General features: G+C 42.0%; 1 protein-coding gene across 1 annotated transcript in view; it reads left to right on the plus strand.

Annotated features, from left to right (window-relative positions):
* Positions 1-6,187: 6,187 nt before the first annotated feature.
* Positions 6,188-27,433, plus strand: part of ntf3 (neurotrophin 3) — a 36,597-nt gene continuing 15,351 nt past the window's right edge. Inside the window, exon 1 of the mRNA XM_079183779.1 lies at positions 6,188-6,317. Coding sequence (XP_079039905.1) covers positions 6,300-6,317 — 18 coding nt within the window. The 5' untranslated portion in view covers positions 6,188-6,299. The remainder of the gene's footprint in view (positions 6,318-27,433) is intronic.

The raw sequence follows: 27,433 nt of genomic DNA on the forward strand, positions 1-27,433 counted from the left end.
ACAAAGCTGCTGCTCTGCCAACATGCTGCTTTCAATATGCAGCCAGTTACATAACCTATAGTCAATTTACCGCAACCCCGATTTTGACAGAAAAACTATAATCTACAAATATCGTTAGAAAGAGAGAATTTTATAAACGTTAACTTTTAACATTATACTTTTCCAGGGTTTTGCACATTCATCCGACATCTACATTCTTGTCTGGATACGGGTTTCATATATACTTATTTTTTCCTTTAAATCCTTACATGTATCAATTTTTTGTGCTTTATTATTATAAATAAATTATAAATAAACCATACAAACTCCACTGGGAGGTGAGCGGTGTTGCATCAGGCATGGCGGCGAATAATGAGAAGGGTTCACTGTCAGGTGAGGGCAGTGGTGAACTTGAGTTATCTGCCCGAACTAGCTCTCAAGCTTTGCTTCAATTAATTTATCAAAGGAGGTATTGTTCATCTTGGTTTTAGAGGACGTGAGTTACGATCAAATCACTTTAGTCTCCTGCCAACAGAAAGACAAAAAGACTCCAATGGTGACAGTCTTCTGTATCGGTTACCGGCCCCACTAGGTCTAGAAAGCTATAAAGACGTTTATCGATGTAGAGTTGAACCCAACAGGCATGTATTCTCTCTTTTTTTGGGCTCATTGTCGACAAACAAGCTCACTCGATGGTAAAATCCACAAAGAGGACCCTCACATGACGAGCCTCGCAACCAGTGGGGGCCATTGATGGAGGGTCCATCAGAGTCAAGCAGACTCTGGTAGATATTGCGACACCTGAGGCTGAAAATGTCTGTTAATCCAGCTAATTGCAAAAGATAGGACATATCATCAACACTTACTATAGGTTTCAAGATTTAGAAGATTCAAACAGCTTTTTGTCTTTATGCTCCTGACAGGAAGAGGAGAAAACTCGACTCTGGATGCCAAACGGTACACTCAGAGCTTTTGGAATGTCTGCAGGTCCTTATTTGTTAGCAAAGAAACTGGAACGCTATGTAATGTAACAATATCGTCCCCATTTACTTAAACTGAAAAGGCTCTCTGCAAAGGCACGCTATGTAACGTCTCTCCTGCTGGCTGTGAAGTCAGACCTTTCCACGGAGCCATCTAAGAAGCCATTTACTGAGTTGAACCTCAGTTGTACCAATAAATCTTGAAGCCTCACACGCCTACACTGTACAGTGCTCTGGGAAACATAAAACCCTCCAAAGCAAACCATAAAAGAGCTCCAGAGGGGCTCCGGCCATGGCTGTCATGGCTGATTATAAATCTGTATGCCTTATTTACAACAATGCAGTGGCGGGCCGTGCATTTTATACCCGGGCCTTCTGTGCTGTCCTACTACACTTGAGCCATCTCCTAATAAGCTCATTATGATGCCACAGCTACGGTTATTTGTTTCTAGGGGTGTAACAATACACGTATTCGTATTAAACCGTTCGGTACGAGGCTTACGAACCGAACAATACGTTTGAATAATACTTGTGCATTTGGAAAATGCAGAAGCTTAAATTGTGGGAAAAAATTCCCCTAGTGAATTCCCTTAGTCTTACTTCATCCCTCTTGGATGCCATTTCTTTTGTCCACTATTGCAGCTATTCTTAACCACCGGCCCGGGGCCGACTGCTGGGCCGTACCGCCAAATTGTTAGATTAAATAAAAAGAATAAATAAAAAATGTTTGGGGTAAATAATAGCTAGTTATTTTTATATTTAAATGTGCTCGAGAATTCAAAAGGAATTGCGTAGTCAAGTTGGCGCTGTTTTTTATGGTCATATGAAAATATGCTATTCAGATGCATTAAGGGAAATGCAAATGATTTTTGTGGGTTTGACCGGTATGACACTAAAAGGCAGAATATCTCAGGCTCAGGCACTTCTTTTTTAAATCTTTTTCTTGTAAATCCCCTAATTCTGTAGTCCGTCGAAATTATGACTAAAACAACATGTTGAGATACTAAGTGAAGTCACAAATAGGATATGTCAAAGCTATGAGATACAAAGTCAAAATGTTAGTCACCATCTCAGAGTTTTCAACTTTATGTTTCAAAATTACTGTGCCACGATTTCCAATTTTGTAAGTCAAAATGTTGATGAATTATCTCATAATTTTCATTTGGAGCTTCTTTTGAGTTGATCTCAATCAATATTTATATTTTGGGGGGAAATATGGTTTGGTTTCTTCACAAACTCATAAAATACATTTTATAACGATGTTGGCAAAATCTTTTATTCATGAATATAAATTTAACAACAAAATATTATTTGAACATTTTGGTGAAGGATGTTGAGCAATATGTGAAACTGCTTTATAGTCCGACTAATAAAAAGGCAATAAAGACACTTAATATCTGGATGTTTTATAATATTTTTGTTTATTTTTTTGTGCTATACCCGTCTTATTTGTTATTGTTGTATTTTTCTCCTTTATACTGAATGTGTTTGTTTGTTTAATAAATAAAAGGAAAGTAGAGCTGAGTCTCCAACTACTGTAATATATATATATATATATATATATATATATATATCTAAGCCTGATTATTTGCCTTTGATATTATTCAGAAATATTTTTTGTATTAAATGTAAACCTCTCTTCTCATACATTTCCTCTTAAATCTCCTTCCTTCCTTCACTGCATAATTGTCTTCTCTCCTCTCCTCTCTCCTCCTCTCCATCTTTTCCCTGCTTCTCTTCTTCATCGCCCTCCTCCCCTCTCTCAGCTGACTCCTTTCCTTTTCTTGGCCTCTCCATCCCCACTTTCTCCTCTAAAAACTCCCCCCCCGCTTGATTCATATTTGATGATTTCACCGTGGTCCAGGATAATTATTACACAGTTGTCACGTCACGTGGGAAGCCCGAGGGGCGCGCTGGAGACGTGCGTTGCAATTGTGCTCGTTAAAAATTGAAAACGTCCTTTACAGTGATGATGCTGAACCAAAGCCTGGCGTTAAGGAACCTCTTATGATGTAAGACTAATGCTTAGCCATAGAGGGGGGAAAAAACTAAACAATATACAGTGTGTCCCTCACTTTGTAACATCCAGAGATAAGTGAAACACATGCAGTGAGCGCAGACGGGTCGAAGCTTTAGCTCTGATGGGATCTAATGGGAAAAACTGTTACTGGTAACAGTTGGAAAGTTCTTATTTGCAGGCAAATGCCAGTTACTCACGTGTGAATTAACAATTAACAATTAACAATAAATAATATAAATTTCACCATGAGTTTTTATGTTGGCTGTGGTTTGTTTTATTTTTTAAATGCTGTGTTGGTGCCACCAAGATGCCCGGCGCCGGGCAGATTACAGGCGTGAAAGTAAACCAGGTGACTGGTTAACCACAGATGCACTAGACGTCTTTTTGTGTCAAACATGCCGCCTGTTTCAGTGTTTCAACCTTCCTCTCTCCGTTCATAATTTTTACGTCAACAATCAGTGGCTGTGCTTTTGTTTTTCTTTGCTAACTACACGGTTAATCTTCTGTTAAACTGAAAAAAAAAATGAAATAATTTTCATATGCAAAAAATGCAAAACTTAACTGCAAAAAGTGCTACCAGACACGGAGAGAGGATACCTACTGTCTGAATACCTAGACAACCGTACGACCTTTCAAACGCACTCTCCCTTCTCTACTCCTTCTTCCCATCTAATTGCTTGCAAACCTTTTCTTTTTGAAGTTGTGGTTCCTTTTCCGTTGTTTTAGTGTGGGACAAGAGCACAAAGCTCAGTTTTTCAGATTCTGCCATTGTTGATCATTTTTTGCTGGATAAAAAAAAAGTTCTATAGACAACGTCCAGACACTGCAATAAACCTTTTTGAAAGAAAATAAAACTTGTGCACTCTAGAACTAAAAAATACATGGGAGTCCACAGACTTAACCGATTTGACTTATTTTAATCATAAGAACGCATTGAGTTAATATCATCCTGTGTGTTTAGAATTATGAATACAAAAGCTTTTAATGAACCGGTGTTGGACAACTATTGTGTTCTATCAGTCAGAAAATGTTGTAACTTAAACTGGTTGTAAACGCATCTCCAAAGATGTTTACAGTGAAACCGGCTTTATTGGGTCTCTTGGCTCCATAGCGCCACTAGTGGCCCAAAACTCCACAGGTCTCTGTAACATTTTGAGAATTCGCCTCTAAACGGCTAAACCTTCCGTCAGACTGTGTAAGAATCTGCTTTTATGCTTGCGGTTTGGCAGGATCCAACCCCATAATGGTACAAACCTTTATCTCCATCGTCATAATTTAAATCCGACCATAGCTATTTGAGTACACAGCCTGTGGTTGTGCTCTACCTTCTACATTTGTTAGAGTTTAATAGTCCATCCACCACCCACCTGTCCAATTATCAGTTGGGTCAGATCTTGCCTGTGTACGTTGGCCAATAACAAAAAAAAGCACTCCGTAGCTTTACCAGATGTGCAGTTGAGATTGACAAGAGATGGAGGAGGAAGACCAGATGTGCAGCTAGTAGAAACGCTGCCAAGTCTGTTTTGATGTCTCGGGTTGTGAAATCAGCTCAGACACAGAAGAGTTTGTCCGCAAACATTACACAAGCTGAATTCACTAACACATCCGCGGAAGAAACGTGTTCGTCTACAGAGAATCATCAACAATAACAGTGAGTTATTGGTGCTGAACGACAGACAAGCCTTTCGGGGAGAGGGACTATATTTCTCGGGTTAGAGTTGAGAGAAGATGTGGACGCTCGGGTTGTTTCACAAGTCGCCAGGTTACAAGCTAATTGAAATCAATAAAAAGCTAAATCGTCAGGTTGCACTTCGGCCAATGTGTTGCGCCTCTTTCACTCTCCATACAGACCGTTTACCTGGATTCAACCAAAATAGTCCCGTTGCCATATTAATGCAGAATCTGTTTAAAGAGATTTGGGATAAAACAATCAGTTCCCAGTCAGAAACATTGGACTGGTATTTTTAAATGATTATTATTATTATTTTGGGGTTATTTTTAGAGACAGAGTCCAACTAAAAATCGCCCTAATGTGTTTTCTTCACCACTTTACCTTGACCTCAATCGATGTCAATTATGTTACAGTTAAACAGCGACGGTGGTTGTTATTTGGGGCCGAATGGCTGCCGCAAGTAATTGTTGGGCGGCATTATCTCCTTTCCTTTGATTCCGGATGGTGAACCCTATCTGCTAAAAGAGATAAGAAAGGAAGCATTGAAGCACCTTTCCATAGAGGATTTGACCAGCACTTATCATAGCTTTAGATACTTCTGCCTCATTTTACTCAATTAGGAACCTTCCAATGCAAATAAGACGATTCAACCTCAGCCACAGACTGGGAATGGGTGGGGAGAGAGAGTGGTATGACATGTATCAAAAACCCCAAGGCCAGAATCTAACCCCGGATGTCGCAATAATGCAAGATGCAGATTTTTTAGTGTTCGTATAGAAGTCTCCTAATGAGAACTTGCGACCGCTGATATGGCTGCTGGACGACATGGACAAGTGTAAATAAAATGAAAGGTCCCTAAATACAAATTGCCTTTGAGCAAGGCATTGAGCCTCCAGCTGCTCTAACAGAACTATAACGAAGATATATGTATAAATCTTAATTTAGGCACCAGTTTGCACGGACACTGGGACATTAAGGCTTTCGAACTTTTTAAGAAGGTTATGCTGACTTCTAATGTGTCTGTACTTTACAGAGACTTCACTATGTAATATAACTTTTGCTGTTTGCTCCTATGATTAATATAGAGGGATGCAAGTGCACATGTAGGCTACAGTACATGTGTGTATGTGTACACATTGTTTATTTTACTTTAGGGCTTCTTCAGATCATTAAGGTTTTTTTTTATTAAGGAATGCAACCCTGTTTGAAACTCTCAGTCTTGGGGGAACCTGTCAAATGTCAGCCAGCACTACATTAAGACGTACAGGTTGCTTTGGGCACGCACAAACATACACACGCTTCTAATTATGTGCCCTAATTCATGTCAGCAGGCTTGCTCCGCTGACAGACAGTGGCAGCATGCATGCAGGTCTTTGCAGCAGCGTGCGCCAAGAGCCATCTGTCCTGTAACAGAAAGAGCGGCGTAGATTATGTTGTCCAGAGAGAGGGGAGGGAGAGAGAGAGAGAGAGAGCGATAGAGAGAGAGAGAGAGAGAGCATTACGCACACCCTGATCCTCTCCACGCAGAACCAGTGTGGCGCGGAGACAGGCGGCAGCCCTCAGAAAGTGGGAAGATTTCGCCAAAGGATTCTGTCTACAGATTAATCACCTTCATGTCGACTGTGTTGGATACTAACCCGCCGATGCTATGGTTACCTTTATTACGGTAGGAACTGCTTCACTCAGTTTGTTTCATTTGGTGCTCCGTGGAGCATTTTTGTTATTTATGTGTCTTTTTGTCGCTAAAGAACTCTGGTTCTTGGGGAATCTGGCGCGAGTGGAGTGACAGAGGCTGACCCAAAGTGTTCAATGAGTGCAACTGACTTCAGTTGAACTTTTAAGTGCACCACATCGCGCGATGGAGAGCTTTACAGAGCTGCTGGAGTAGCTTTCGGAACCTTTGGATATAGCAGGATTTTGGCACCGCAGCGGCGTCTAAATTGGTTCGAAGTGTCTCCAGATTAAATATTTACTTATTGTACAGCAGAGTAGTTGCGTGAAGCGTTCAGGGACTTATTTCTTCTTGTAAACTTGAGCTTTGTCAAGTTAAAAAAAGAAGAAAAAAGTAGAAAGTGACGTAAGGCGCTGTGCGCTTCCTCAAGGTAACCCAGTGCGGACAACCTCCCTTCTCTCTCTCTCCCTCTCCCTCTTTCTCTGTGCACAGGTACACAAACGGGTTGGGTCTGGCTCGCTTACGCACACAAACATTGGAGACTCTCCTGGTGTTTGTTTTCACATGCACTCGGAAGTCTTGCTCTTTACAAAGGCGGTGTGCGGCGTGTCGGAGGGAGCAGAACGGTGCGCACGGGAACGGCTCAGATGTGGTTCAGCTTGTATATCTTGCGGATTACCGAAGGCGCTAATTATGCCTCGTTGCGCTCGCTGTTAGCGGTAGTAAAAGCTGAGCTGTCACAGTTGACTCCCCAACACAAACATCTTGTTTCCCTCTCTGCGCGTCCCTTGCCCCGTGTGGATATGTTTGTGTGTGTGCATGTAAACTAAAGCCTGTGCGCGCACGAGGGGGAGAGGGTGAACAGCCTCAGCGGTCCTCTTCGACGTCTGCTGAAGTCCTAAACTTTGTCTTTTGGGACAAATGCAACTAAACTTATTTTTTTTTATAAGTTTCACATTTTTAAGTTTGGCCAAAAGTTATGAACAAGTATGTGTTATCGACTTTGTGGAGCTGAAGTTTTGTGATTTGCATGAATGTGAGTGCATGTGTGGATCAATTTGTTAAGTTTCCCCCTCAGAGGTCAGTATTTAGAAGTCGTTGGGAGCTGCTGATGGTACAAGAGCCAAATAGCCCAGTAACCCAAAAATACTGCTGCTGGTTGCGCGCCCGCGCGCATGTGTCCAGTCTGCTAACATAACATGAAGACAGATAACATGCTGCAGTATGACAAGCTGTTTCAACATATGTGTTGCAGATATCCATATTCAAATTCTACCCACCCGTAATTAACATTTCAAATATCCACAATGTCATTCTTCCAAAACAAAAAGTGATGTGCCTTTTACCAGATATTGCCAAAATTACTTATTTGTAATATATGATCAAGATTATTACCAGAAACAATGCAGATGCAATCTGTTCTGGGTATCCAAAAAGAAAAGAAAAAATGTGCCAAAATGGATCACTTCAGTTATGACTTAATTGTAACAATTGGATTGGAGATATCTGACACGTGAGTTGTTTTAGTAAGAATATTATTAAGTCAAAATGAAATTGTGTTCACCTGAAATCGAAAGGCCAATACACATCAGTGGCAAAAGTGAGAGCGTTCTTCCTATAGGGAAGACTGACGTTGAGGATATCTGAGAAGTTCTTTTTTACTAAAAATAATATAATGATAGATATCTGCAAAAGATATCCAGTGGAGCTATTCAACTTCAAAACAACCACTTCAGCGGATCTGAAGATTTCTTAAATTAGGTTTTGACATGTACAATCAAAGTTGAAGATATCCTAAATGTCTTCAAAAATTGACTACAGGAGAAATGCCACTATGGACACCTCAAAAAGGAGTGTGGTTCCATTAAAAGCGACCTGCCACAGCTGCGGTGCAGTTGTCTGATATGGCATGTGGTCCGGGCAGCTTTGCGTAATGGCACGAATCAGTGGGCGTCTTCAGCCTTTGGTGGATGCTTTCCTGCTGCTGTGGGAGTCCTCTTATGTGGGTGTGTTTGTGTGTGTGTGTGTGTTGGAGTGCGGCCGCTGCTGGAGCAGCTGTTGCAGCGGTGGATTTGACGCAGAGCCCCTCCTGACATGCCGGCACACAGCAGGACGAGGAGATTAGGACGCAGGGAAGGACGCGAGAGAGAGAGGGGCCGGTTCCATTCCAGTGATTCTTTGACTTTACGGGCACTTGAGTCAAAACTGGCCGTGCAGCCTGAGAAAAGCGTTCTACTACAGCTGTGGGCTGTTGCGTGCACGTTAGAGCTCTGAGTGCGGAGCAGCTGCGCCGACTCAGTTTAACATTTTGTGTTTTACTGCAGAGGGAAAAGAGAAAAATCAGCAGCGAGGGGTGTGAACCTATTAGGGTCTGGGCTCATGGGACGAACATAAAGGAGAAAGGAGATAAGGGTAGAAAGGGGCCACAGAGGTGGTTTAATACACTGAGAATGTTACTATGGAGAGTTCCTCTTGTCGCTTTTTGCTCTGCATTCCAACCTTCACTCTCCCTTCTCTTACCTGTTTCATTCGTTGCCCAAATTTATTTTGGTAATGTTGCAGGACTTGTCTGGCAAAATCCAGATGACATTAGTAAACAAAGTTGATCTTAGCCTGAAATTGTACGAAGCTCGGTGCTGGTTTCAAATCACAGACAAACAGAAATAATGTGTGAGGAGAAGACGCAGGAGTAACTGTTGGTAACAAAAGACTGGAATGTGCATTAAATGGTGAACACTGTACATTGGAAGTCATCTCATGAGGCGGCTACAGTGTTGTAAAAAACTGTCAAGTTGAGTTTGTGGGGAAAACGCGCTTCCTCATGCTAATTAGAGGTTTAAATAAACAAACAGGTGATAGACGGGAGGTAACTTCTCCTTGTCCCATTTAACCCTAAACGTTCATCCGCCATTTAAAGAGCAAATCCAGTTTTATCATATACCGAATAAAAGTTATCAAACGACCACTCGTGTTGGAAGCTGGTTGTTTTTGACCAATTTTACTCCATAACACGAAGAAAATCACATGTAAACATAACGAAAGCATCAGGGAGGGTAAGATTTCATGTGGAATGATGTATTTAATCAAACATATGCTCCATAGTCTATTTAAACTTTATAAGAGGCTGTTCAGTCAAATCTTCTGGCCTGAGCTGAGGAACTTTTGTACTATCTAGCAGTAGGTATGTCACACGACCAAAATATGTAGCAGTCGATCCCATTACCAGTGAAATTCCACAATTCTCCATAGACAATTGGATACCACGTTAAAAGAAAACAGAAAGAAAACAATAAAGACTTAGAGCTAGTGTTAGGAAGTTATACAGGCTATAATTCCCTCTGTAATATCTATTTTATATTGATGCGAAAACATCTCTTTCAAATCTTCTAATGTTAAATCTGTGTTGAAATCAGCAGGAAAGCTAGTTTTCGTACACAATGTTGCATCGTTAGGGTAAAAAACGACGATGCAGTACCCGCTGTACTGTAGAAAAATGTTCTCATCATTTTGGCATCGACTTGGTACTGAAGTATCGGTTCTTGTGACATCCATACACAACATTAACTTTGGAAGTTAATCATCTGATTTCATACAATTCCTCACATTAAATTAGATACAATTTTGCAACGCGCTGAACGAGAACTGCATCTCTTACTTTGGAAGTAAATTAGAAAGAGACCTCTTAGTGGCCAGTGTGAACAAGAGCAATGGTTACAGCAAGGAACACCGTTTCGGTGTATATAATGGGCACCTGACTCTTCTTTTAGGACAGGCTTTACAAATTCAGAACTTGTCCTTTAACTGAAAGTTGCTAACTCGACACCCGTGACCCAAGGATCATGTGAATTTGGGTCCAGATCCAAACTCATATGACACACTAATAATCTTGCCACATTTGTGCTGCATTTGTCAAAATCTAGTTTGACAAGCCCGAACCATCCAGTCACGAGCTTTGAATTAGATGTTCGAAGAACCATTTTAAATGGAAATACACAAAGAGCAAAAAGATGGTGGGCGACGGTAAATTAAATGCCAGAATTATCCGATTGCCACATCTTGCCACTGGTGTTTTGCACAATTAGCACCTTCAAAAGCACCAAAGGTGACTGAGGTCCACCCATCACTCTGCAACTCTAACAGCACTTGACAAAAAAAACGTTTCTCTCAGGTTGTTTCTGCTTTTCGAGACATTGAAGGGTTTCGTAATGAAAGTCAAGTGGAGCTCAAGTACTTTTCTAATAGATTTGCGTCAAATGTGGTGTTTGCAAGACGGCTGGGGTCAAGCACCTTGAGGGGTTGTCAGGCCTTTTTCTAGCAGGTTAGTGAACATGACTGACATCTGCGGGGGACTACAGATGAAAAATAGCCTCTTGGCTATGACTCTGGCGCATCTACAGGAATGTTTTATTAGTGTGCACTGTCCCTAACCAAATAAATTCTGGGTACTGAAGTCCTTCAAATCGAATACAAGTGAAATGATGCCAGTAAATGTGATGCTTCTTTCCAAAATGATGAGAGAAACAGAAGATGTTCAGCTTATGTTTGGGAACAAAGTTTTGGATTTCTTTCCCACACTTCCCCCCTCTGACTCCAAGCTGTTCCCCTCAATTCTATATGTTTCGCTGCTGTTTCACTGCTCCGAGATGGTTTACACATTTAGTCGAGTGTTTATACTCTGCACATTCTTACGGCTAGTCAGAGCAACACACGCTGTGCTCAGTGGAAACCAAGCAGTGCGAAGGAGCAGAATCACCCACACACACACACACACACAGGACATTCATTCAGGGGAGTTCATTCCTTTAACCTGTCACCTAAAACACTTACCGTGATGTAAACAAGTTCTGATCTTAACTGAAATACGAGCGCAGAAACAAAAGTTCCTCTCCTCGTCTTTCCCACAATTCCCAGAGACAGAGCCGATAGAGATCATGTGGTCTCAAGGTGAGGCTTCCCAGCAGTTCAGTCATGTGACAGCTCAGCCCTCATCTCTCTGTCCATTTTGACCCGTAATCTGCCTCTTTGTCTCAACGATTTTCTTTATCTCCCTCACGTTCACTGTCTGGGATCTTTATGTCCCTCTTTTTTTTCACTCTTTACATCCCCCGCTCCATCTCTGCCTCCCAGACTCAGTGACCTCGTGATAACATCCCGATGCTGATACAGCTGATGACTGATAGACTGGTCGACCGGGATGAATTCCTGCACAGGACTATCTTTTACTTACTAATTAGCCTTTACTGATTGCATGGATGTTGGGGTGCATCTTGTATACCCTCGTTGACCTACATCTCAAGCCTGGATTCGGCCCACATTGTCGCTGTATTGTTGTAGCTTCGTCGCTGTCCACCAGTAGGCCTTTAACACATTTATGGAAAGCAGGCGACTAATCAAATTGACTACTTCCTGTTTGCATTGGATTTTTAGCATTGGGGGCTCATTTTAATCTGTATTTAATATGTTTTGGTCTTTTATGTATTGAATTAAAATTCAGTTACTCATGAAACAACAAAACAGAAGCTGGAAAGTTGTTCACTTTTTCAAAGCCAGGGTTGGAAGAAGTACTCCTTCTTTACGGAAGTAAAAGTAGTAATAAAAGTAATACAAATAGTCTTGCATTGAAAATGTTACTTAACTATAAAAGAACACAATTATTTTGTAGTATTATTTAATTATTGATGCATTAATCTGTTCATTGCTTTATAGCTGCAGCAGGTACATGTGGAGCAAATTGTATATGTATGTATTTATATTTTATAAAAGACATACTGCCTAGTAAGTTACAAAGCCTTAATGATACAACAATATCATCATTTATTTATTGGTCACATTTTGTAGTAGAGTAAACAGTACGATATTTGCCTACGGCATGTAGAGGAGTAAAGTAGCAGAGAATTTCTCAGGTAAAGTACAAAGAACCTCAAATGTGTACTTAAGTACGGCACTTGTAGAGTAAGTAAATGTACGTAGTTACTTTCCACCACTGATGATGTTGTTGTAGCTGTAGGTGGAGCTAGTTTCAAATACTCAGAAAAGTATTTTAATGGTTCCCAATCTAGGGGTTGGGCCCCTCATGAGGGTCACAAGAAGAATCTGAGGGGTCGTGACATCATTAAGGGCAGAGAAACGGTTTTGTAACTATTTTTACATGGGGTTTATTTTCTTACTTTTCTCCAATGTTTGCTTTTTTGGGAAACATTTGATAATTTGTATTTCTTGGCCTGAACTATTTTAAAATCTTAACCTGAAAAGCCACTAGTTACTACAGCTATCAGATCATTGTAATGCAATAAAAAGGTACATGTGTCCCTCTGAAAGTAGTGGAGTAGAAGTATATAACTTAAAACAGAAATACATAAAAAAAGTACAAGTTCCTCAAAATTGCACTTAAATACAGTACAGAGTAAATAGGACTAAGCAGAGTCAGATGGGCTTCTAAAAAGGTTATGCACATATTTCCATGACATTTGGTAGACGAGTCAGCCTCATCCAATGTGCTATTGGATTATATTAAGTGATTATATCAGATTAAGATCTCTAGCCTTTTGCCAGTAAGGCGATTACCGTTTCCTAATTAGCGCCATGAAACTACAACCAGAGTCAAGTCAAATTCACTCAGGATTTGTCAGTTTCAGCAGAGAAATACGCCGTCCAAGTGATTCCTTGTTAATCTGCAAAACAAAAGCCCATTGTAGAATTTGTTGACACATGGAGATGGCCACATGTTTTTACCGTCTATCACTGCTCTTACATCACCTCCATGAAAAAGCTGGAAAAAACCCAGCTTTGTGTACATGGGCTCTTGTGTTTCCTCCTTGTTTCACACATGATTCCCACACAGTGATGGATTCCCTTTTTTTAACAACAGCTTTTAATACTTTACTGAAATGGAAGGTACAGCTCCAGCGTGTCTCGGATGGTTTTGTCAGGAACTAGCTGTCGTATCATGCCAGCTCATACACGGGTAGTGGCCATCTTTGTTTTCTCCCTATAGAATGTGATGCCTATAGGTGACAGCTGTGTGGGCCGACGGGTCAGGTTGGTGGCCACCTTTGATATTCGAGCTGACAGATGTTCAGACAACCCGAGGGGGAATCCCACCCACTCACACAAACACGCACAAAACCAATCCCTACTTGTCTTCTTATTCAGTTAAACTCTAACCCTAACATGAGACTAATCCTAACTATAATCCTTGCCCCGAAGCCACAGCCCTAACCCTAAACGTGGCCCTTGAGGAAGTGAGGATTGCAGTTGAAAAATATCCGCGGGGGCCTCGCATCACATATCGCTGCCGTCCGTCCCATGTAAACCACGCATCTCCAAAATATCGACGATGATGCATTTTTCAGATAATCCAAAGCGTTTTTAATGGTATACTTTTGTTTTATGACGATAGTCTCACATTATAAAAGAATGTCTAATCCGCAGAACTGGAGATACAGTAGATTTCACTTGCAGCTAATCTTCACGGCAGCCGTGTTTACACACAGTCAAGTTGTAGAGCTTGAGATAGGTCATCAAATTCAAATGGCTTTATTGATGTGATCATAATCAGATACAGTAGGGCCAAAGCTTGTATTAACAGTACATTAGTAATGTATAATCCGTCACCGTATCATGTTGCCTTTACACTTTTAAGTAACATGTTGGATGATAACGCACTTGAAAGCCTGAACTGATGCAAAAAGTGTGCCGGTGTGGTGCGTTCATGTGCTGGTTGAAACATCGAGGTTGACTTATTACGCTGTAGTTTTGTTACATAACTTCCAAACATTACCAACAACAGTAACTTAATGCAAGCGTAGTTATTTTACGAAACAAACATACTCATTTGAACTAAACCACGATCTTTTCCCAAGCCTAATCAAGTGGTTAAGTGGTTAAGTTGCCGAAGCCTAACCAAATGGTTTTGTTGTGTTAGTAAAACCTAAAAAGTGAGTAAAGAAATAAGAAGTTTATTTTGAAAACACAGTAAGCATGTAACGACAGGAAACTTGACCCATCCCAGACACGACCAGAAGTGACAATATAGGGAACCCAGACTAGGAACGTTCTTGCATCAGGATGGAGTCTGGAATCCCGATGGTGCTTCCTAGAACTGATCTGAACTGAACTGCCTTACATCAAATGAATCATAAAAAAATTCCAGTTTACTCAACTCATAAACTATTGTGAATTTTTACGACTTTCAACATGTCTGTTGCAGCTGTTTTGTGACATTAGTCTTGCATGCCTTGACCTTTCCATAATGTGGCCATTTGTTGTTTTCCAAGTTTCTCTTTTTTTTTTTTTATCACAAAACATTTTGTTCTGAAGCACAATACAAACCAGATTTCACCGTGTTATTCTGTTTCTATGGTTTATGCCTTAAGGATCAGAGCAGGATAGGAAACTAAGATACATTTTGGAAGGAGTCGGGCTTCATTGTTCATCTTTCAGCTCAGCACTGAACTCAAACGAGCCTTGTGGGACAACAATTAGTAAAACCGGAGGGAAAGTATTCCCAACCTCATAATATGGCTTTGATGCTGAACAACACAAATCCTTGCCACAGTGCGTGTGAAAGGACAGTGGTGGTAAGTTTGTTTACATCCAAAAAAAAGCATCACCTCCTTTGTACTAGAAGTTCATTGCATGAGACACAAAGAGCTGACAACACAGCTGTTACAGTAACATGCCTGCATTCATTCAAATGTACAAATACGGTGTCATGAGCAATGCGTGTCATTGCTTTTCTAAACCTGATCCTCAAGATTTAGATCTATAGCATAGCACCCGAGAAAGCTTTTATTTTGAAAAGACAGAAAGCTTTTTAGCAGGAAAATAATTGGGGTAGATTAGTCCACTTCTACATTAGTACCAAATGTACTTGTGCCGACATGGAGCTCATTTCAGATGTGGCCCTAAGCCGACGTGCACACCTAAGCCGACGTACACACCTACTCGTCTCTATGTTATTGGCATGAAATGTGATAGAACGTGTCAAACTTGATAGCAATGCACCTCACCGGTAGAGAGTGCAGAGTATCTGATATTTCAACATTGTTTGTGGTATCTAAATATGAAGAAGACATTAATTAAGTGAGATTGTTTTGTTGCATGTGTACACTTACTGTATATAATCGGCCTTTGGCAATTCTAAACATAGCTGTCATGTGTCTGCCTTTGGGTTTTTCCAACTCCTAGTTTTAATTTTGGTGACAAAAACAACATTTTTGTAAAGGGAAAGGGACATTTATCATACAGCGTTTTGTTTTGGACAATTAAAACTGCTGCTTTGAAATACAGAAAACAGTGTAAGAGAGCGTTTACGGTGCTTTACAGGCTAAGCCCCTCATATCGTTAAACAATGCCCGGTCAACACTATTTCCCGGTACAATGAAAGACTTTACCATTCGCAGATGGAGGAGCAGAACAAAGATGTTTTATGAAGCTTTCCATTTGCCAAATGGAAATAAGACCAAATCTACAGCCAAAGCGTTGGCAGGTCGTTCGTCTTTCAGCTTTAATGCTCTCTGCTGTCAGAGATCAAACAATGATGATTGGCACAAAGCTGAAACTTATTGTCTTTGGACAGTAAGGTGTACTGTATTCTGAGGTATTGACTGATAATATGAGACGGTTCAGGTCAGGATTTGTCTCATGGATTGAGAGCTGAGACGTGTGATGGCCAGTTATTTAAGCAAAAAGAGGGCTCACTTTCAGCTGCTGGAACACTTTTTATCTCGCTGTGTGGGGAAGAGTTATTTTAGGCAGGAGCCAAAAATACCAACATCTTATTCGGGCAGACTGGAATGATGATGATATGGACAGGAGGCCCAACCGGTGAGCACATACTGTGGTCTGTCCTGGCAAGAATGTGAAGGTGCTACCATTAAAGTGTTGACTCACCGTAAGACCGTTGACCCCAAAATACATGCAAATTTCAAAAAACAATAAAAACGTTTGAGTGACTTGTGATGACCTCAGCTAAACCTAGTTATGTAGCATTCCCTCGGGCCAACAGGACAAAAAGTAACAAGTGTTAAACATCCGTCCAGTCACCTGTTTGATTTACGCCGTCTTTCCTTTAACCATCCTTTATTCACAGGCTGTGAAAAAAAAAGAGAGAGAGAAAGTCATTCTAGAATCTCAGTCAGATGACAAACAGCGCCCGCGAGGATGTAACAGCAGAACAGATCCTATCGTTCAGAAATTGATCATGACTTTTGTTCCAGCAGACCAGTAATTGTCTGCTGCTGCTGTTGTTGTTGCCGCTTGTCAAATTTAGTGCAGTTCATTCCTTTATCACTAAGGGGGAGGGGGGGGGGGGGGGGGGGATCATGTGCGCTGCATGCGGCACATTGTGTTAATGACTCATTCGTTCCTTATCTAATCTACCATGATTTGGGAGCGAATTAATGCTAATTACACAAAGGAGATAACGCAGATTTCTTTCCCACTCTGCATCAGGGCCTGAATGCACCCCGGGAAAACAAACACTGAGGTCAAAAGTTTAAAAGGGGGGAGAAAAAAATATTGTTAAAAACTTGGGAGGTTTCATTACCTGGTGAGTTATCGTGTCAGTGTGAGAATGGTTAAGTACATGGGGATCTCCAGGGGTGCCTTTTATGTCTCGCAAACTCTAGCATGTGTCCGTGAGTGAGTGATCATCTCGTTGTCTGTCCTCTACTAATCTCGCATTGTGCTGCAGCAAACTGCAGAACATTTTGGGTGTCCAGTTATGGCTGCATGCAGAAGGACCTCTCGTTGTTGCGGGGGCTCACACTTCCTCAAAACACCTTTTTTTTCCTGCTGTGTTTTTTACTGCCATTGACTTCTCACTCGTTACTCTTAACTGGTCCCCTGCAGGTAGGGGCCACAAGTGATAACACAGCTGAGTGCATCGCCGACCCCCAGATGCTACTCTGCGCCCAGAGACACAGTGGGGGGGGGGCGGGAACAGTTTACTCACTTTAATTGTTTTGGACGGTGTGTATGCCTAACAGCTAACAGACCTACACACACAGCTAACTTGCCGCTGCTCTGTGGCCGGTGACAGAGTTCTTCCATGGCTTTTTTTTATTGGGAATCAACCCCAAACGTTTACACACACGCTTTAAGACGCAGTTACACCCGAGGGACAGAGCACGGACGCGCACCTGCACAGAGCCGGGGCCGACATCTGCACACAGTGAAATGGGAGCGTATCTGTTCTGTGAGATGTGCGAATGAAGAACACGTTTGATACCCTTGCAATCTAGAGGGGGGTGGGGGGGTTAGCTGATTTGTATTCATTCAATCAATCATTACAGCAGTGGTCATTGAAGACCCGCTGAGGGCACCTTTCTTGTTCCACGCTGGAATATTATCTTGTCTCAGATCTGTTGGGTGTATGATCATGATATGATTAAATACATTCAAACTTTTGTGCAAAACGGAAGTAATAAACGGTCTTAAAAATGTATTTTGACCTGGACCTCCTTTAAGATCACGTGATAAGCAGAACCCAAGTTCAAATTTGCATCTAAACAAGAATGAAACATGAAGCGTGAGACCACAGGGGTTTGTGGACTCTGTGTTAGAGCTGTTGAAATAGTTGAAGTGTCTCATAGTTGAGGTATTGTACTGGTCCCTGCAATATTCAAAAATACAGTTCTGGAGCTCCCGGGCTGTTGCCCACTTTGCCCGGTTGGTAATCCAGCCCTGGGCCCTGGACTATTAATCCAGGAAATACTACCATCATAAAGACCCATACACACACTGAAGCAAGGCCAAAGCCAATGTTGAGCCGTCCACAATCTATTCCTGTCTGTGATTCTATTAGGCTTGGCACCGGATTAGCTTCCCTGATCTCTGTGGCTGATTTGTGTCAGTTATTACGACCCATCACTGCTCCGTCCCTCTCACTCTCGCAAACCGAGCATATTTTCTCTCTCTTTCACAGTGAGCGTTTAGATCACAAAATTCTCGCTCGCCGACCCACTCCCGCTGTTCGGCATCCACTCGCTCTCCGTGGAGACGTTGTGGATTGAAGTGTCGGCTTGATATGAAGAAAACTTAAATGCTACTCCGACGGGCTATCAACAGACAAGACGTTAAAATAAAAAGTGCAACAAAGGACGCAGGAACTGGGAGAAAGAGCAGAAACATCTGCTCGCTGCGTGTTTGTGTGTGTAACCCCAGTGAGAGCGGACCTTGTCAGATTATGGAAATCCAACACTGTGGCTGGTCCTGCTGTGTCTGTCCGACCTGTTGTGTTAGGAGGAGACTGATAGGGCCTCCCCTCTCTTTCACACCAGGACTAAAGAGGCATGTGTCAACGCCGCTGCGCCGCTCGTTTATCCAATAGAACGAGCAGGGACAGGCATGTGCAACTGAGGGTCGAGAGTCTGCGAGTTGGCTTTGCCACTCAAAACACTTCAGCAGCTGGTTTCGCTCAGCAGATGGACTCTTCCGTTTTGAAGTGCGAAGGCTCGGATAAACAGACATAGTGCTCGGTATGATGTTACCTGCATACTGTGGCCTCTCCATGGTACATGGGAACCTACTCCTACAGCACTACTGTGCATTTTCTGAACATTTATTCAGACTTAAAGAGCCAGTGTGTAGCATTGGGGGGATTTATTGGCAGAAATGGAATTTAATGTTAGTAAGTATGCTAAGTGTATAGTCTAAACCACGTTTCTACAGGGGTGCAGAGAGGACAAACCAAACACTGGCTCTAGACTGGAAGAAGTTTTGGTTGGTTGAAATCTGCAACCCCACTGCAAGATGCCGCCAAATCCTAGTCACTGGTCTTTAAGGCTTCACTTGGCAAGATCTTAAAGGGATACTCCAACAATTGTATATGTCAAAGTCAATGTACTAGTCACACAGATACCTTATTGCTGGGCAATGATTCCAATTTTTAATCGCATGACTTTTTTACGATTAATCACATTGTTATGGCAAAGTTCAATAATGAATTCAAAAGTAGTGTATTGCGTACTTATATTTTAAAAGTACTGCTATATGAACAAAAGGGCAATAACATTTGGTTTGCAAACACTTTAAACAATAAGGTGCTTTTTAACAGCAGTGTTCCGTTTACACAGTAGCAGTTGTATTTCTTACACTATCTGTGCTCCGTGTGCTGACTGTATGTGAAACGTTCCACTGCTGTGCAACATGAATAAAATGTTTCAGCACGTTTCAGCAACATGTCTGTCTTCTGTTTTCATGGCAGTCAGAGCATGTGAATGCAGCTCTACTGTTCATCAATATAATGCTGTAACTCCGAGGTGATGATGGTTACCCAGCGATGTCCAGTAGTCTCCAGTGAGAGCAGCAGCTGGTGCACGTTGTAACGCCGTCGCTTTTGTAGTCCTCTCCTTTTTATACAACTACTATTCTTCCTGTGATGGTGCGTCTTGAGGGAGGCTCATACGTGCCGTCATTCGTCGCGATCCTGAAGGTGCGTTCACACCAAACGCCACGCGAACGCACCTTCAGACCGACATCTTCCACAATACTAATTGGCCTGCAGTTTGTATCCACTCCGCTGTGGCATTTGTTAGCTTGTCTTGCTCTTGTTTCTCTATACTTCTCCCACATCAACGTAGTCTGCCGAAGACTTCCTCCACCGCTGCCAGTGAGCAACGGACTTTCAAAATAATGATACAAAAAAAATATGTTAACGCGCGATAAAACAATTGTCGGCGTTAATTAATTATTGCGTTAACGCGATAATAACGCGTTAACTTGCCCAGCACTAATATATATATATATAGAAACCATGAGACTGTTGTATAATATAGAGGATCCTTAGAGGAGCTGGATGACTAAAAAAAGCATTACAAACTGGGCATGTAGATTTTGATAGAGGTGTTTCTTCACTTGCCAGACATGGGGTACATCCCAAGTCTCTTATTTGCATCCCCGTTTCCCTCACTTATCTCCTTTCCTTGCGTCTTAGTCCCTCCCACCAGGGATGCATGGAGAGATGCAAGGAAACCATGCGAAGAGAGAGGAAACAAGGAAATATGTTTTAAGAGATATGAGACGACCTTTCCTCTGAAGCATCACGTGAAGCTACTCTGTTTCTGATGACGGAGAATCAGCTGATCACAGCTGGATCAGCTGTCAGTCGGCTTTAACAGCTGGAGAGACTTTTGATAAGTTTGTCTGTTCACATGATCACTGTACTTAATAATAGTAACTAATAATAGTAATAACTAATAAAGACACACAGTAATCATCACTGTAAAGGTGTTTCTCGCTGTAGTCTGTTAGCTCTTAAACAAACTGTCCTGTTTGTAAGCGACAGGATCGATTTCTACCGACGGAATGCTTATTTATGAATTATTTGCGTCTGTACATTTTTAAATTGTCACTGTGGCGTCATTATTAATTAACCCAGAATATGATTATGGTTAAATACTGGAATTATTTTATTAGGCTCCATGTTTCAGGTTAAACTTAAATGATGAAACTCATCAATAATCAGCCTCACGTGACTGAATGAAATGATGATAAATGATGTAAAAAGCTCTCTCTGACTTTAATTGTATCCATAATAAAAGTTATTGAGGGAAATATCAGATCATGAAAACACAAATCTTTCTAATAAATGAAGAAAGTTGTCCTTTTGTTGTTCAGACCTACAATGAACATTTAAACCAGATGATGAATCAGAAAACTAATCAAATATAAAGCTGCGATCCGTCTTCACTGTTTATATGTTGAAAAAAAATCGTATCAGTCCGATCGGCTGCAGCCTCCAATCACATAACTGATGAACAATGAGGGGGCGTGTCAGCCGTTAAAAGACTTCCTGGAAGGCTGTTCTCGTGGGTCCTCGCTCATGGCTCCTCGGAGATCCCTCCTCTCTCCTCTCTCCTCTGTCCTCTCTCCTCGCTCCTCCGAGCTAAATAAGAGCTTTGGGACGGCCGTCAATATGGCGGAGCAGAACAACTTCCGGTTCAAGCGAGGATCAAGGAGCGAGGACATGACAATTAAGAGACTTGGGATGTACCCCATGGTCTAACAGAAGACACTAATGAGTTGCATTCTGGGAAATGCAGGATGAAGATTAAGCCAGGATATCTGAGTTCTGCTGCTTCGATTTAGACCATTATCTTCTTAAATCAGTCTCTGACAAGTCCCCTAACTTCATGGAAGTGCAATACAAAATCACTGAAGTAAATTTTAAACATCTGTTAACCTAAAACATAAATTAGGGTTGCAGCAAAAGTACACCAAACCTCTGTCCACAGGAAGAGCTAAATGGTTTCATGATTACACTCAGTGTCGCTCACTAAAACACATTGTGTGCATCGTTGAGGCACTATGCACATGTTGAATCCATTTCCTTTGACTCGGACCGGAGACATTGTGCTTTATGGATCATGTCTTTAATCCCTGAGCCAAAGGCTGACCCCCAAACTATGTTTAAAGGGGGAGATGTCTGTGGTCTTCCTTAAAAAAACGTATCCCGGGCAAGCCACATTTGGTTAATCACAAATTTGTGAATCAATCGTCGGTCTAATACCTCGTGCGCGGAGTGGAGGTTTTGAAAAAAGAATCATTTACATCCATGTTTACTTGTCTGCAGTCTACTTTTCCCCTGCCCTTGCTGGTGCGTGGCTGCATTTCTTGGCACGTTGTAGATCAGTGGAATAATGTAAACGCGTTGGAACTAATGTGTATTGCCAGAACAAACAAAGAGGGGGCCCGCTGACATTGCTCCGTGGCGCCACTAGATGTCAAAAACTCCACAGGGTGCCTTCTAAGTTACCTTCTCTGGTGGACTTTTCCCCACCTTCACTGACCAGCGGGGTTTGTGTTTGACTGATGTTAAAGTTCAAAACTCTCAGTCACAAATCATTGCCATTTGAAGTTCATTCGTCTCTGAGTTGTGGGATGAAATCACACAAACAAATTCGACTGGCAGCTCTGAAATGTTGGTTTTGTATCGCTCTTTTTCCTGGACTTGCGTGAGAACAGACAAGGGTGTAAAGCACGAATTGTAAGGGGGTCAATCCTGCAGGAAGAATAGTTTGTTGGATACTTGTTATTGTGGGTTTTAGCTGATGGATGGACTCGCTGACAGAAAGTTACCAGCTATAAACGTCTTTTGTCCTGCCGGGACCTCTGGTTGGCTCGCCAAGACAATACAAACTGGAATTTCACTATTACCATCACCATCTAAAGCTTAGAAATAACAGAAAGTCATACCAATGACTGATTGTGTCCATTGCTCCACTCCATACTATTACCACTACATATCCCCACTACTGTACAAAGTCACAATGGACGTTCAAATAGGGGGCATGTTTGCAAACAATGTCAACTTTTCAACATTTGCTCCAGTCACAAGTACAAATCCCAGTTGGGGAAAAACCCTCTTTGACTGGTGGTCTTTAGAGTTTACATTATTTACAATGTGTGTAATAAGTTTCCTGCACTGGGAATCATGATCATGTATTTCGAGAAACAACAGGGACATTCTCTCTTTCTTCTCTCTCTGGTTTGTGTTGTCAGACTCGCTGCAAGGTGTGTGTTCTCGTTTGTTTTCCTCTGTCAGGTGAAGGAATGTGTACCTGTAGGTTTGTACATACGTATGCGTATGTGCTCTTCAACTCACACTTGTACTGCGTGCTCGCACACACACACACACACACACACACACACACACACACACACACACACACACACACAAAACACTTTGACTTTAACACGCTCACACTAATCTCCCCCATTCCATCCAAGCTTTTAGAACTCGGCTCACACACACACTTTGACACCGCTGTCATTCTCGTAAACGCACACGCGAACGCACACCACACCAAAGACTCTTGTTTTTGCGACCGCACATGTACACAAACTAGTTTGCTGAAGGGACAATGCGGATGACTCACCTGGCTGGTGGCAGCCAAACATTCACTGTTGACATGCTTGGAATTCTGCCCTACCCTTCGCTTCCTTTAACATCCTGGGGGTGAAAAGAGAGCCAGTTGGGAGGTGACAGGGAGGACAATCCGCCTGACTTCACAGCCTGAATCAAAAAGTGAGGCTTTAAATGGACTCTATTCGCTCACTTAAAACGTGGCGTTAAGCGCGGTCAATTCTCTTCCCACCGGAAGTGAAATACAAACTATGAAATGTCTCAAAGGAATAGTTCAGCATTTTGGGGAAACACACTTATTTGTCTTCTTGCCAAGGGTCGGGTGAGAAAATCGATACCACTTTTAGCTGCCTGCTCGCTAGATTCAAAGCTACAGCCAGCAGCCGGTTAGCTTAGCTTAGCTTAGCACAACGACTTGAAACAGAAAGAAACACCTAGCCTGGCAAACGCTCATAAAAGCAGTGCCTCCGAAGCTCACTAATTAACATGTTATATCTTGTTTGCATAAAGACGAAATTGAGCTGTTGTGGTTTTACAAGGGGTTATTAGCTTGACGCAGTAACTAGCTGAGGTCTTGTCATTACGGTGAGGTTGCCAGGCGACCGGAAGAAGAGATAGGTACCTAACCCACTGTAAATACCTCAACGTGTTGCTTTAACGCTTCGCTTTTTACACAGGTCAAATTCTGAAGATGTTCATGTTAACGTCTGGGTAAAATAAAATGTTAACTATAAAGTACTGAATTGTTTTAAATGAAATTGAATTCCACACCGGGGTTCCCACCATGACCTTGCAACACCTTTCTGTAATCTATATCAAAGCACATCCGTGAGTCAGAGCTGTGTTTCTACCCGCCTTTTGAATATCGTATTCCAGTCCGGTTTCCACTGTAACAAAAGTGTCAACCGAGTGGTTCGACACATTATCATTTTTTAGATTCCTTGATAATCTCTTGACTTGCACCACAGGTTTCCTGCGTGAGAGATCCAACGCTTGAGAACTGCAGGATGTGGAAAACCTGCAACACTTTTTTCCTGATGTCCCTCATCCTCCCTCACGAAGATTTAACAAGATAGTTAATTGCAATCAGGACCACAGAAGCCATTTGTAAATAGTTGTGTAGTTAAAAAAGGAGCCACCACAGCACAACAGTGATTCCAAGCATATCTTAACCGATACGACAGATGAGCCTAGCAGTGTAATCACATTATCTCTCTTTGTTCTGACACCTCAACCACTCAGGACCTGCTCTCAAGTGTTGATATGGCTGTTCAGTTTTTCTGTGATGATGAATTAGAATTACCAGAACAAGTACTTGGCTGGAAACTGAGCTACAGACTGGATCTATATCTCTCTCTCTCTGTCTGTGCCGTAACATCTGGAGTCAATTGGACAGTATTAGGGCTCAGACATCGCCGGGTGAAAATCTCTCTGGAGGATTTGCCGGTTTTGGCTCACTGCTCGCTAAGCTGCATCACTAAGCACCCTGACTGCATCATCTCTGGGGTCTCCACGGTAACTGCAACGCACACCGTCCATCGCCACCGTCTCAATTTGTTTCGGTTGCGGTTTCCTGAGCCAGCAGATTTTCTGTTTGGAGCCGCAAGGTCTCAACAGCTGGGGTCAGGGGTGTGTTTTTCTGGGTTTCAGATAATCTTGCGTGATATCGGTTTTAATATGCGGCTTGGCTCATGCTACCTGCTGCAATACAAATCAAAGACTTCCTATTGCCAAGTTACATTTTTGTGCCAAAAGTAGTTTACAGTAGTTTAGGGAACGCTGTTGATGGTCCACAGTTGTCTCTTTCAACCCAGCGCATGTTAATCAAAATCGGCTTCAGGGATTGATGCTTGTCAATGGGGTAGGAATCTATATCTATAATGGCTTTATTCTGTGATCTATCTTTTATTAAAAAAGGGTTTATTTCACCAGTATTTAACTTGCATTAAATGTATTCGCTTCTTATCAGTTAATCACATGATGTTCCCTCTATGACCTTTATATTATCCTCTCCTGGATTACCTAACCTCTGTGTTTGCTGCATTGCTGCTTCCGTCTCCTCTTGTGTACGTGTTTTAGTCTAGTGGCTGAAGCAAGACACTCGGAAGGCAACATGGCTCTTGCAGCTGCTCACAACAAGCCGGGGGAAGGCCGTGTGTTTTTGGCATCATTGGGCAAAAATTCCATAATAACGTTGAAGCTTGTTGTAATTCAAGTGGTACTCATGTGTAGACAGTTTTCAAGGCAAAGAAAAGGCACGGGCCGATGCACATGCTTCATGCAGTGACCTGTAGGAGTACTAGTCATTCATGCCATACAGCGTCCCGATAGTGATTGTGATCCCGGTGCTGTTATATAGCTGCAGTTCTGTGAGAATTACCGTCCTGTTTTCTTTGCAAACATGTGGGGCCTTTAAAGCCATTTGAGAAGACATACTGCGATTGAAGGCTCGAGCCAGCATTTACGAGAGATGGGAGAGAATCTGGGTTTCTTTGCAGTGTAAACTGACAGGGACGTGCACGCGCATCTGAAATGACCTGCGAATCGCCCAAGTAGATTTTTTTTTAAAGCTTGAGAACAGAGCCCAAGAAGAGGTGAAGAAGCCTACTTCTCTCTAAGACCACGTGCATTACAATATGCTGAAAGGTTATCATGGAATAATAACTCAGTATTCATGATGTGTTACCTCGGGGGTTGGCACAGCCACCGTGCCACACGTGTAGCTGTGCTTCAGTGCAGCTGGCTGACTAATCAGATTGTGTGAAAACCTGCACTGAAAGCTGGGTCAGGACAGGAAGTTGAACCCTATCATTGAGGGTTCGATGAAGTCAACAACTTCTCTCTTTCCTCTCTGTGATTGGAGGAAGTAGAGGATTTGGCGGATCTGCGGAATGATATCAAAAGGTGTTTGATGTGTAAATAGATGAAGTTCCTAATGTCTGCCAATATACATTATTGTTCATTTCCATTCTGACATTAAGGGCCTTTCTCAAAATGCGTACTTCTCTGTACTTGTGAACTTGTGGACTTGTGAAACGTCATCAGTCTCAGCCCAAGTACTGTTCCAATTCAAAGTTCACATCAAGCCAAGCCAGGTCCAAATGCCCGGATGTGGCTCGCTCCGCCCATTTTACCGGGGATGCATCGGAGGTGACTTGTGTGTACTTGGGACAGCCACACATCCCAGAATGCATTTTGCACCAGCAACAGGAAACAATGGTGGAGGAGAAATCACACAACTGGAAGTTGAAATGTTCGAAATACTACTGTTGTTAAGTCACAGAAAGTAATTTGAGGATGTTTTTAGGCGAGAAGTTAGTTGTTTAAGCATCAAATCCGTGGTCGGTTTGTCAAGATTCAGCCGATTAAAAAATCTGCTCCGACGATTTCGGAGATGTGAGGTGTTGCTACCGGCAGTAAACCTGTACCGGGGGCTCAGCGCTCATGTTACCCGCCTAGAACAGCCTGATCTCGGCGAGTCTTTTTGAAACTTGCGTCTCTGTAGCGTTTTCCTCGTCGGCAAAGAGTACAGCAATCCGGATCTGATCCACATACACATATATATATATATATATATATATATGTGTATATAATATAATTTAAAAAATATTGTATTTTATTTTAAATGAAAACGAAAAAAGCAGGGTTGTCATATTTAGTTCGATTGTAAAAATACTTTACAGTAAAAAACGGATTAAACTCATTAGCAAGACTAGCTGAGGTGGTGATGTCATCAAGTAAGCTGCTGTTCCAATTGTCCATACTGCGTCCTCTGAACTTGAAGTCTGGACTTGGAGTCCAGACTTCAAGTCCAGACTCCAAAAGTTCACAAGTCCGTACTTGTGAACTTGGGTATTGAGAAAGGCCCTAAGATTGTGTTGTCTTCCTTTCCTTCTGTAGTGTTTGGCTGCAGTTGCCTTGCCTCATTGAGTAGATTACCAGGCTGGAACAGTTGCAATCAGATCAGGTTAGACAGTGATTTATGGTCATGTCGTTTTTATCCCAACTTCTTAAGATAGTTAAAGCTTCTCCCACCATTATTTCACACTTCGCCTCGTTTTGCCTGTCTGACATATTCAAATTTCGATGTCTCCTCTTCCCACGATACCTCTCCTGATTGTCCTGGTAAATTAAATGAGTTGTTTTTTTATGTACCTGCCACTGTCTTTTCTTCCTCCCCGTTTAAAACATTTCACCAATTGAAAGCCTAAATATAAATGGAAGGCTGCGAGACTGAACA

Source organism: Pholis gunnellus, assembly GCF_910591455.1.
Source record: "Pholis gunnellus genome assembly, chromosome: 22".
NCBI classification, from domain to species: Eukaryota; Metazoa; Chordata; class Actinopteri; order Perciformes; family Pholidae; genus Pholis; species Pholis gunnellus.